At 38.7% G+C, this 13,470-nt stretch overlaps 1 protein-coding gene across 1 annotated transcript in view; it reads right to left on the bottom strand.

Annotated features, from left to right (window-relative positions):
- The window catches only part of PLCL1 (phospholipase C like 1 (inactive)), a 234,921-nt gene that overhangs the window by 14,957 nt on the left and 206,494 nt on the right, over positions 1-13,470 (bottom strand). The window contains exon 5 of the mRNA XM_026696842.2: positions 5,633-5,742. Within this exon, the coding sequence (XP_026552627.2) occupies positions 5,633-5,742 (110 nt within the window). The remainder of the gene's footprint in view (positions 1-5,632; positions 5,743-13,470) is intronic.

Here is a 13,470-nt window from a genome sequence, read left to right on the forward strand (position 1 = left end):
ATATGCCTGTCTATAGAATAGAATATTCTTTACTGGCCAAGTATGATTGGACACACAAGGAATTTGTCTCCAGTGCATAAGCTCTCAGTGCACATACAAGCAACAAAGTGATAAATCATAATCATAAGATACAATCATAAATCATAACATACAAACAATAAAATGATAAATCATAAGATACCAACAGGAGAAGATAATAGGAAAGATGAGAAGGATATCTATTTTAAACCTAAGCAGTATCAGCAAAAAGTGAGCTGATACTATATGCTAGTAAATACTCAGGAAACTATATTTGATACACAATTCTATAACTCACAAGACTTTTTACAAACTCAAATTCCTGAATATTACTATAGCAACTTCTAGATCAAGATAATTCTTAGCAGGATTTGCATTACAATCACTGCATTTGCTTAATAACCATCACAAAAAAAATCATAAAGTCATGTCTAGTCATGTGATGATCTGCTTTACAATAGTCATGATTTATGACTGAAATTGTGGTCTCAATTACAGTCCTAACTCAAGGACTATCTGTATGCTACTGAAATTTAATAATTTACCCCCAGCAGTGCTGAAGAGCAAAAACTACAAAAACACCTTTCCTGAAATGCTTTGTCCCTGCTAGGATAGGAGCTTTGAATCATGGGATCCTGTCCTTTTGTACCAAGACATCCACAATACCCTTAGCTCATTTCTAGTTTGGATAGAATTCCATACACAACTTCTTTAGGCAGATAAAGATCCGAAGATAAATGTTGCAGTTGCAAAGTCTGTATTTGTAGCTTCTAGAATCTGCACACTGTTAAGAGCAAAATAGGCTGTGCACAATTACAGGGCCTTTTCATTATGCAAGTTGCATTGTAATTTCTACTATATACATAAGTTTCTTTTGAAGTCTGGGTCAGTTGTCTGCAATAAAGTTTGAGGGACTGACATTATTTGAAGCAGAAGTGGCACTTGCTTCTTTCTAATATAATGACTCAGGTTTATTAACTACCACCTTGAGGAAACCAATATTACCTTGAAATTATTGTGAGAAATTAATCCACAATTTCCCGCAGCTAGAAAATAATCAACTCAAAGACTATTGAGAACACTATCTTGCACATTAATAAAACCATGCATGCACATGTTTATTTTTAGCCTTGTAAATGATAGCCTGGTGCTGTGAACAAACAAAATGAAGCACTCATGAAGAAGATGTTGGTAAACCTGTCAACAAAAAGCCATGTAATATCATCTATTAACTATCTATGTTTGCAGCTCTTTAAAAGGTACATGTCAAGGGCCATAGTTAAAAATCTGTTCTAGTGCAGGAATAGATTCTTTTGCTCTTTAACTCCTCATGAAAAATGCCCCATTTGGGGGAGCTGCAGAGACATCATGGCCACCACTTCAACATGCAAAATAAAATTAACATTTTAACTCAATTTCACGCAGCTTGCTCTGAAAGACACGAAAAAGGTGATAGGATATAGCTTTGGATCATGGGATGGGGAATGGATACTTGACAGCCTGTCCTTCCAACTTCATCCAATGCAGGCAAACTGCTTGAATTCTGATCATTCCATTATAATACAATAAGATTAAATCAGTTTACCTTTCAAAACAGCTATTAAACAGTTTATTACCCTTGGACAAATCCCAGCTTTTCAAATGGAAGCAATATTTCTGTAAACAGTTGAAAATCAGTCTTATTGCAGTGGAGGGATCAACCCCTTTTTTTGTACATGTGCAGTCAACTTTTTGTTAGGATGTATATGGTTATGATAAATAATTCAAAGTTCATTATCAGAGGTCACATTTTATTCTCGCAAGAAAAACTCTGTTACAGGCTTGTGTTGAGTATAAAATAAATGAAGTCAATGATTGTCTGAGGGTTTGAATTTTTTTCCTTTCTGAAGCGAAGAAAACAAATAGGTTTTACTTTATCTCCCCAAGGTAGATACATTATCTCAGTAAGCCTTCTTTATCAACATGAAAAATCAATATTAAGTTTGTAAATCTAAGGGGATATTCTGTTAGGCTATACTTACTAAACTGGATTTAAAATTGAATGAGAAGATATTATCCAGCAAATGCAAATCATGACAACTGCCACGTTAGGACTACTTCCTTAGCTTCAGGGCTATAATACAGATAGACCTCGACTTACAACCGTTCATTTAGTGACCATTTGAAGCTACCATGGCACTGAAAAATGTGACTAATGACCCATTTTTCACACTTATGACCGAAGCAGCATCCCCATGGTCGCGTGATTTACATTCAGATGCTTGACAACTGGCTCATATTTATGACGGTTGCAGTTTCTTGAGGTCATGTGTTCCCTTTTTGTGACCTTCTGACAAGCAAAGTCAATGGGAAAGTCAGATTCGGTTAACAACCGTGTTTCTAACTTAACACCTGCAGTGATTTACTTAACAAATGTGGCAAGAAAAACCATAAAATGGGGCAAAGATCATTTAACCAATTTCTTACCTAGCAACATAAATTCTGGGCTCAATTGTGGTCGTAACTTGAGAACCCCCTGAACTGAAGTTTTATACACTGATTCAGAAATATCTAATAATTTGAAAATGAATTGCATGGCAGGCCATGAGGTATAAAGGCACTGAATAAAACAGCTCCATGCAAAACACAGTTGCAAAAGATCATTTGACTTTGATGACTTAAGTGGAAGCATTTTTCATTAACATTTTTCATTTCATTTCATCAATATTTGGTTTTATAACTGAGCTGATATGTAATATTTTTTCAAGAGGATATAATCTAGAAATTTCAACCTATTGAGAGCTATGAAAAATCTTGCTTTTCTATTTCTTCTTTTTCTCAGCTGAGTAGAGATTTTTCTTTGTGTCTTTTTTTGCTTTCCTCTTTCTGCTTGGCACAATATTTCTTGCCTTCACTCAGAAGATATTTAATTTGCTTGCTTGTTGCCTTTATCATGGAAACACCCTCGCTTAGACCAGCTACAGGTAGCCCTTGTTAGTAAACCTCTGTTTTTCCCTTAGGCTATACAACCTCCTGAACTGCCTTTCCTAGTAAGTCTCACCTTATGCCCAGAAGACTGTGGAATATAAGTAAAATTCTTCTGTCCTGTTACTGGGAAATGCACAAGTTGAGCTGACATGAGTTTCAGTGTTGCTTCCACCATGATGGTCTTGTTCCCAGAACACTTTCCATGCCCTAAATCAAGAGTGTCAAACTCGCAGCACGCAGGCCAGATGCACCACGTGCTGGCCACGCCCACCCCCAGTTTAGCAAAGGTCATGATATGTCACGTGATGACAACATGACATTGTGAGTTTGACACCCCTGCCCTGAACTGTTTGCCTATATAGGGCTTAGCAGCCTGGCCTTGTTACTCAGGGTGCTCAGCATCTACAAAATATTTGTGGAAAGCCATGGGAAATAATTTGGAAGGCCATTCAACTCTACTCACTCTGTTGTCTTCATTGTGACACACAAATTCCTTTTGGTGGCATTTTTGCAAGGCAACCTGGACACTTCTTCTTCTTGGACCCCCTGTAAGCCTAACATTTTATGGAAATGCTACTTTGTCACTGTTACTGTTTTTTTTTTAAGGGACTGTTTCAAAGTCTTGACTCAATTGTTTTAACATGCTACACAAATATTCTACTAAGCGTGTCATTCTACTCAGAATGAGTAGGTTCATTGAATCATCTCTAAATATTCTGGTCATGGGGAAGCTCTGGCCCACTGTGTCTTCCAGCTCATACTGCATCCTCCCACCCACCAGCACCTTCGTCTCCCCCAAATCTACCTCACTGCTTTCGTCTTCATATTTGAGATTTATCTCCAATAAATTAGCTTCTTGTTTCTTTTTAAGTGTGAGAATATGGAGGCCATGTGGATGTGGAAAAGTATCTATGAATAGGAAAACTATGGAGATAAATGTAGACAAGTGTGAAAGTATGAATAGATAATGGTGGAAAAGTGCACTGGCAGGTACAAATGTGTTTGCAGAAATAAAGAGGGAAAATGTTGTATGATATTAAGAGATGCGTGCATGCATTTATCCCTCCTTCCCCTGTATTGGGTTCCCCAGAAGCTAATAGGATGAGCAAGTGGTTCTTTAAAAACAATCTGGAAGCATTCATATTGGCTGTTGCATTCCCAAGAAAAGTCATTTCCTAATCTTTTTTCCCCTAGAAACTGTTTTGAATCCAGAAGATGAATGGGGAAAACAATAACTAATTATGGTGCAATCGTATGCATTCTTACTCTGAAACAAATTTGATCATTTTTTTCTCCACAGAAAGCATATCATTCCATTGAGGTAACTGGATATTTAAAGGAGACGGTCTGTATACTATGTGATCAAAAACAGAAATGTGTGTTCCTCATAAAATCTGATTCTCGCTTGGATATTAGGAAAACATATTGCCATTTGGGGCTCCAGTCTCTCTAATGAATGCTCCACAGCGCACGCAAATCATCTACAACAGGAGATTTTTTTTCCAATTGTAATAGTAAATTTAACCACAAAACTGGTTAAATTTTAAAAACTTGATACTTTGACCTGTAATGAGTTACAGACTCGGGCAATAATAACTCACAATCCAATCAATTAATTTTGTCCACACTCAGCAAAGTAATTAATAATAGTAAGAATCAAATAGAAAAAGTGAGCTATAGAAACATTTTTGTCTTATCTGAAAGTGCTTCTCTCCTCCCTGGAGGGGAGTTCAAAACAAAGCCATCATGACAGGAATGTATTCCTTTTTCTACAGACAGTGGAGCAATGCAGAATGCAACTGCCTTGGCAACAAAATTTCTTTTTTTCCTCTCACAATATTTTAGATTTGGTGAGTCCATCTGCATTTAGCGCTATGATAATACTGTTTCATCTGAAGTCTACATGAGTCGAAATAATATTTTTGCTGTGGTTCCCTTTTGGTTGCACACCAAATGTAGGAGCCAAAACAAATGGCTTCAACGAGGCAGGCTCTCCGTTATTTTCTAAGAGCAACGCTTTAGCAGGCTATGTCACGAAGTGCATAGACATTACATGTCCTAATAGTACCAATCAAGATTACTTTTCTGGAAAGAACACCAAAGACCAAGGCTTACTAAGAAGCACTTGACAGAAATAGAAAGGCAAAGCAGGATAGAAACACACTGAATAACACATTCCTCAAAAAAACTGCTTTCAACAATTGCAAACAAGCATTTTTTGTCTGCTTATGTGAGCCACAGACAGGTTGCTACTGGTGACATGAAAGCACTGTGGATATATCTAGCAACAAAGAAGATCATGACCTACAAGGTCCCTTCCAACTCTTGTTAATCTAATGTGATCTAATTTCCTAGGTACTGCATGGTAGACCTAGGAAGGGAAGTCAGTCTCTCAAGTAATTTTTTTGCACAAAAAACAGAAGCCTTCTCCTTGGTATACATAGAGGCAAAACAACTGATTCTGGTTTGAACTGTACTATACCCAAGCCAATAAACTTTTATTTGACTAAGAATCACTTTAGTAGGTTGTTATCTGTAAATATCAATACTCCTGATTTGTTTGCGGAGAGAAAAAAAAACTGTGTCAGTATCTCACATAGCCAAAACAGACTTTTTACCGAAGGAAAACAGTTCAGTTTACATTTACCTTCAGCACAGTGATATTCCACGCAAAACTCTCAATTGCTTTGCTGAGTTTTCTTCCTTTCAAGCCTTCCTTTGTTCCTAAGTTGTGTAGTTCTTCATGGAGCTCCATTCCTAACAAAACATGGGGCACAGTAATTACAAGCAGTTATTGAAGGAAAGTAAATTTTTTGAAAAGTTGCGACTGTTTATTATTGATCCATGACATTTTACAGACAATAGTTAATCGATCTGATGCTGGCAAAATCTGCGTGCCTTCAAACTTCGCTCTTGATGATCAGAGGTTTCCCTGCCTAAAAGCATGTTTAAATAAAACAATAATTAATTTATAACCAATATGCTCCAATATAACAAAAAAACTAGAACCATTTATTTGCAGCAATACTTTAGGTCCCACAGCTTTATAAGTAAGTAAATAACCTTCAAAGGGTGAATGAAAACTAATGGCTTCATAACTTCAGTTTAAATGGGAATACTTGAATAAATGAAACAAGAAAATAATCCTTGGAATGAGCTTTCTTGTTGCCAGTATTTACAATACTTCTCCATATAATCATCACATTTTCTACTTGATTCTGCCAACAATGAACAATGTTCATAAAACCATAACAAAATAACCTTTTTCAGCTAAGTCCTAATTGCCTTTTCCACCTCTTCATTTGAATCCAGCTGATGTTTGCAAAGGTGTTCAATTTTGGGGAATGTAGAAGTTGTATAATGCCGAGTCTGAGCTATTTGGTGGATAGGATAACACAATGAGATTCACTTTGCAACTGAAATGGCCTCTTGGGTGATTTGTTAAAGTGTGAGACCTAGCATTTTCATATTGCAAAAGATTTTCCTCCTTATACTTCCAAATTTGAGTTATTTTCAATCATGCTGAAGTTTTGTGTGATGCAGTACAGCACTTAATTGATAAGTGGTGCCAGGTTCAAGAAAATCTATGTGAATTATGTATCTCATCCCCAAAAGACTATGACCATGAATTTTCCTGGGTTTTAATTTCCCCACCTCCACTTCTAGGTAAAGCTTAGTGATTATATTCCATGGGCTGAAGCTTCATTTTTGGGTCATAATAATGAGCCTGCATTTTATGGCTGTCACAATACTTTGAAGCAATTCTTTTCCTTCCTTATCACAGCATGACAGTAAATTTGCCAGTAAATTTGCTGGCAAATTTAAATTTTTGAAACTTTTATCTCTACTGTTGGCATGCAAAGAACACATCTTGTTACTAACTTTTTAACACATCAATCTTGTGACCCATACTTTTATGTGAAATGTCAAGCTGGACAGTAATTTCCCTTTGAGTGATATGTTGAATATCCTTAATCAGACTTAGTTATATGAAATATAATGGTTAATATCACAGATTGCTTCCTTTTTCTTTAATCACATGAAACTGCTCTTCTTGGTTTACCTTCTCTTAGATATGGGCTAGATTGAAGAGGCAGGACAACAGTAGAAGGAAAGGATTTCTTTATTTAGCTCTGAACAAAAGACTGCCCCCAGTGTGCCTGTTGTTCTTTTTACAGGCTGCTGTCCACAATTTCAAACACTGATGGCTGTTCATTTCCCGCCTGGAAAATGAACCAATGGGGGAAGTCTGACATCACTGACTTTTCCCATTGAATATCTAAAACCCCTCCCCTCCTGGAAGAAGCATTCCTCCGATCAGCTCTCACTCACAGACATAATCACGTAAGTAGGAGGGACTCCTGTGAGTGCGACTGGACCTTCGCAGTTCACCGCCCCCCAGCAGTGGCAACCTGACTAGTTGGGTCTGTTGTCACTCCAGAACCAGCCTCAGGGTTTTTCAGGGACAGGGCTGGCTCCGACGGAACAGAGGGCTCTGAGTTTCTTTGCTGGATTTCCCCCCCTCCCCTTCAGCTAAATTATCCTACAGTGTACTTGAGTTTGAGGCCCACCCTAGAGTGGGGAGGCTTGTGTTTTTAGTATTTGTGGTTGTTAGGGTTGGTCTTACCTCTCTATGTTGTGTTTCTGTTTCTGAGGTTTTCTGGTCATTCAGATTCTGTTCCAATCGTCCCCGGAGTTGGTCTATGTGTTTGCTCCATATTTTCCCATCTTCTAGTTCTACTCTATAAGATCGGGGGCCTGTGACTTGCACTACTTGTGCAGGAACCCATGCCCCCCACACTGCATAGTTATGAGCATAGAGCGATTGACCTATGTTCAAATATCTGCATTTACTCGTTGAATTTGCGGGTGTGCTTGGATTGGTTGTCATCTATCTAGCTCTGATCTTAACTTCCGCACCATTAAAAGTTCTGCTGGACTGCTGTGTGTGGTGGCCGAAGGTGTGATATGTTGTATCATTAAGAATTTGTCTATTTTCATTTGCCAATTCCGTGGTCCCATTTTTGCTAAGGTTTCCTTCGTGGACCTTATGGCTCTCTCTGCCACCCCGTTATTCTGGGCGTGTCCAGGTGCTGATAATGCATGGCGGATTCCCTGTTCAGCTAGGAAACATTCAAAATTGTTTGCTGTGAATTGGGGCCCATTATCCGGTACCACATCTGGTAACCCATGTGTGGCAAACAATTTCCTCAATACCTTAATCACAGCATCTGCTGTGGTGGTTTTCATGATCGTTACTTCCACCCACTTTGAATATGCATCAACAGTTATTAGAAATGTTTGCCCCTGCATTGGCCCTGCCAGGTCTACATGTATTCTCGACCAAGGTGCTTTTGGTGATTCCCATTCTAGGGTTGGTGCTGAAGGGGGTGTGGGTCTAGATTCCTGACAAGGCGTACAACCTGCAGCCCATTTTTCAATTTCCTTATCCATTCCCAAGTATAACTTCTGGCTAATGCTTTCATTCTTTCCATCTCTGGGTGGCCCTCATGCAACATTCTTAAGACTTGTTCTCTCAGAGTCTCAGGTATCACAACTTTATCCTCCCACAACAAACACCCTTTAATTACAGACAGTTCATTTTGCAGAATTTTAAATGGTTTAAAGTCACCTTCCAGCACTTCTTCTGGCCATCCTGTCAACACCCAGTTTAAAACCCGTGTCAGAGTTTTGTCTTTGGCTGAGTGTTTGGCTATCTCTGATGCTGTGATAGGGCTGGTGGCAATGTCTTCAATGAAGAGTATGGATGTGGCTGGAGCTGGGTCTTCAACAGGTTTCGGAAGGGGGCAACAGCTGAGAGCATCTGCATGAGTGATGGTCTTGCCTGGTCGATGTATAAGGCGATAGTTATATGCAGATAAGAACATTCTAGGGAACAATATGTTTGGTGTTGGTTTGTTTCCTGTTATGATGCCTAGGAGTGTTTTGTGGTCTGTGACTAGTTCAAATTGTCTCCCATAAAGATATTCGTGAAAACACTTAATGCCTGCTACTACAGCCAGTGCTTCCTTATATAGCTGGCTGTAATTCCATTCAGCTTTGGATAAAGTTTTGAGTAGAAAGCAATGGGTGCTTCTCTGCCATTCGGGAATTTATGGCTGAGAACGGCCCCTACCCCAAAAGGAGATGCATCACATGTTAGTGAAAGAGGTAATGTTTCATTATATTGTACTGGAACACTGTTAGAAGTTAGGAGTCCTTTTACGGATTCAAATGCAGTTGCTTCTCTGTGCGCCCAAGTCCATTCTGCATTTTTATCAAGAAGTCTGTGAAGTGGTTCAGCGACTGTCCCTTTCTGTGGTAGAAAAATACTGTAAAAGTTTAAAAGTCCCAGGAAAGCTTGTAATTCTGTTTTGTTTGTTGGAGTGGGAGCTTCCTTAATTGCTTTTATTTTACTATCGGTGAGGTGCATACCTGTCTCATCAATTAGATATCCCAGAAATTCAACACTTGCTACTGCTATGTGACATTTCTCTTTTTTGAGTTTAAGGCCAGCTTCTTGAAATCTGCTCAAGTCTAGCCTTAGTCTTTGTTTAAGTTGTTCTTTGTCCTCTGCTGCCACAAGGACATCATCAAAATAAGGTACCACCCCCACAATGCCCTGCAGTAGGCGTTCCATTAAGCTTTGAAATAGTCCAGGGGCTACGCTGACCCCAAATTGCAGTCTTTTGCATTTGAAAGCACCCCTGTGTGTTACAATGGTCTGAGCTTCTGCTGTTTCTTCATCCACAGGTAACTGCTGATAGGCTTGAGCCAAGTCTAATTTGGCAAAAAAAATTCCCCTTTCCTATTGAATGCAATAGATGTTGTACAACTGGAACTGGGTATGCGCTCTGTTGCAATGCAGTATTAATTGAAATTTTATAATTAGCACAGATTCTGATTGACCCATCTGGCTTAACTGGAGTGACTATAGGGGTCTCCCACTTAGCGTGATCAACTGGCTCTAGTACTCCCTGGGCTATGAGTTAATTTAATTGTTCATCCACTTTGGGTCTCAAGGAGAAAGGGACTCGCCTTGGTTTTATTCTGATAGGGGGTACTTTTGGATCAAGGTTGAGGGAAATAGGGGTCCCCTTATACTTGCCTAGGGTTCTGTTGAACACATCCTTGAATTCAGTCTGCAGGTCCTCTCTCATTTGATTGTGAGCCTCCACTTACGTGGTGGGGATGGCTCTAAACCATTCTATTCCAAGGAGGCTTGGTACTTCTTTGTCCACAATGGTTAAAGGCAATTCACTGGTGAAGTTTCTGAATTTTACTGGAAAAATTCCTCTTCCTAACACAGGAATTATGTTCCCTTGGAAATCTTTTAGTATTAAACGTTGTGGTTTTAGTTGTTGTTGAGTTATGCCAGGGATTGCTTCTTTTATAGTTGTCCAGGACACCATAGATATGTAAGATCTGGAGTCAATTTCCATACACAAGGTTTTTCTCCCATTATCACTGTGATGTTGAATTTCTTTGATTTATGGTGATCAGAATGCCCCACTATTGTGGGTTCCTAGTCTCTGTCCTTCTCCATTCTATTCTCTTCCCTCCTGTAATTTGAATGAGGAGGTCTCTGGAATCCCCTTTGTTGTGGGCCACGTGGACGATTAGGGAACCCTGCTTGTCTCTGCCTGGGGTATGCTGGCAGATTTGCTCTGCATGCTTCAGCAATATGCCCCCTTCTCTTGCATCGGCGGCAGATTGTGTCCCTGAATTTGCAAACCACCCGGGGGTGGTTCCCTTTACAGCCTGCACACCATAGGGGTCTCTGGCTCGTCCCTTGGGGCCCTGATCTTCTATCAGGTTTTACTCTATGTGTTTCTTCCTCCTCTTCTTCGGAGAGTTCTCCAATCTCCCCCTCTCCCTGATATTTGCTGGTCGTCAGTTATCAGCTTCCTTTGCAATCTCAGGTCCCTCATTCCAACTACAATTCTATCTCTTAAAGTTATTTCCACATTTTCAAACTCACAGCCTGCAGCAATATCTTGTAGGTTTGTAAGGTAATCATTTATGGTCCCACCTGGTTTCTGTTCTCTGCAGTAAAAGTCAAGTCGGTGAGCCAGTGACGATGCAGCGGGAGCATAATGTTCTTCTAACATCTTCTGTAATTCTTTCCATTCCATTGTTTCCACATCTTTGGGAGCAGCTAGGGTTCTAGCCGTTTTGTAGAAGCAATTTCCACAATATCCCAGGAATAGAGCTCTCTTCCTCTGTTCTGTTGCATCCTGCAGTGAATTTGCTTCTAAAATCATTCTAAATTGTCCCATGTACGTGACCCAGTCATACTTTTTTGGATCAAAAGGTTCTGGTTGACCGGGAGTGGACATTCTGATGATCAGCATGACGATAGCAGCATTGGAATTTTCTGTCTTCGACTCGTTTCCTTTGTTCTCTTCTAGAATCCCACCCTCATCGCCAGTGTTAGATATGGCTAGATTGAAGAGGCAAGACAACGGTAGAAGAAAAGGATTTCTTTATTTAGCTCTGAACAAAAGACTGCTGCCCGGTGTGCCTGCTGTTCTTTTTACAGGCTGCTGTCCACAATTTCAGCCACTGACGACTGTTCATTTTCCCCCCTGGAAAATGAACCAATGGGGGAAGTCTGACATCACTGACTTTTCCCCACTGAATATCTAACACCTTCTTGCATTTTTTGGACCAGCAATGCACAGTACAGTCAATACATCATAATAAACAACATGCATTCAGTGACAAATTTCAGTTGGAGGAACTTCTTCAGCAGTCAAAAATTTAATTATGGAGCACTACTAAAAGAATACTGAAGGTTCATTTCATGAATAGTGACTTTTTTTTAACAGTAGTTTCCCACCAACTGAAACAAAGAAGCAGATTCTAAAGAACATGTCAGAGCTTTTAGGGTGTTAGTAGAGCCATTTGTTGGCAACTTAAAACACTGGAAATATTCCTTTTAATTCAACCCATGTAGTTTGTTTTCTGTTAATGTGCCTGATCATGTTTTCTGAATTGGAAGGGGAAAGGCTGATTTGAGGTTTACATCTGTCAAGTATACCTTAAAGCAACAGCACTGATGTCTCTGGTTTAAAGATATTTCTAAGAAGTGCGATGCACACGTCTGCCATGTTTCAAATCATCTCTTTTCCTTCAATTCATGATCCTTCTGAATCCCTAACTTCTATTTGACTTAGTGTTTTATCCTCCTCAAACACTGAATATCACAAAAGACACGAGGATTGTCCCAAAGCTTCATGAAAAATCATAGTCTCCATTTGCAGGTCTGCCAGTCTCCCATATAATTATTTATTTTTGTTTATTTCCTTCTGAAAAAAATTAAAAGTTTAATTGCTGAGAACAAAATGAAAATGAACAGTAGTGCAAGCAATTACTTCTATCCAGTGTATGCAGGAAGTATGCTAAATACTGGATTCACTAAAATCAATTCAAGGCAAGCCATAGTTATACTGTATGTCCTGGGTCTTTTTAAACTGTTACAGTGATATTAATCTGGTTGATAAAGTGTAATTAAGTCCATTTAAGCATGTTTCTAACAAAGTAATCAGCTTGTTAGAGACACTTGTAAAGCTTAAATTAATGAAAATCTATTTAATTAAAGACATGCTACTTTTAATTAGAGTAATCTCTAACCCAATTATGTGACTCAAAATGCACACACATACAGTAGCTTTTAGGAAGGGAAAGACTTTTAACATTTTATATTTTATAAGTCATATTTCTTGAGTAGCACATTGCAGATAAAATAAAACTATTTAAAATGCTAATTCACTAGAGACTAATTTTTCAGAATGACAATTGAGGATTCCACAGATTACACTGAGCAAAAAATTAGTTTATTTGGGTTCTCTTAACATTTCAGTCCCCAACCGAACACCTCCTAGATGTGTTGGGACTACAATTCCCAGAATACCCAAGTATGGGAAGTCAAACTTAGTGTGCAGTAATGAACAGAGCCACTGTCATTTTAATTGTTCATGATTTAGCATGTTTTATGAACTTGATAAAGTATTCATAAAACATGGCTTAAAGAAATAAGTTTTATTCTTATATACTTTTTATCTCTCTGTATACTACTTGTGAAAGTTGTTTTAGTTCTGCTTGTTTGATCAGAAAGAGAATGTTAATGGTAAGGGTGGACCATGTGAAAAATATAAACCATAGCCTAATTCCCTTCAAGATTTAGGAATTATGTCTCACTATTATTACACTTCACTAACTGGTTCTACTAATTACTGCACAATATTCTACATGGGATCTTGTAATGAAATTTCACCACCTACAGTTATTTATTTATTCAGAAAGTTGTAAAGCGATGTTTAAACAACAGCTTAGTGTAGCACACATGATTACTGTACAATATGTTTCAGCAAGCTATTAGGATGTGCTCTATGTTCTTTTTTATCACCTGCATGGGCAGAACTAAGACTTTAAAGCTTTACCACGTGTTGTAGTTAAATAGAGTAGGTTTGTTTGGTGTAA

The sequence above is a fragment of the Pseudonaja textilis genome, chromosome 1 (assembly GCF_049901715.1).
Source record: "Pseudonaja textilis isolate UNSWEBS1 chromosome 1, rPseTex1.2, whole genome shotgun sequence".
In the NCBI taxonomy this organism is placed as follows: domain Eukaryota; kingdom Metazoa; phylum Chordata; class Lepidosauria; order Squamata; family Elapidae; genus Pseudonaja; species Pseudonaja textilis.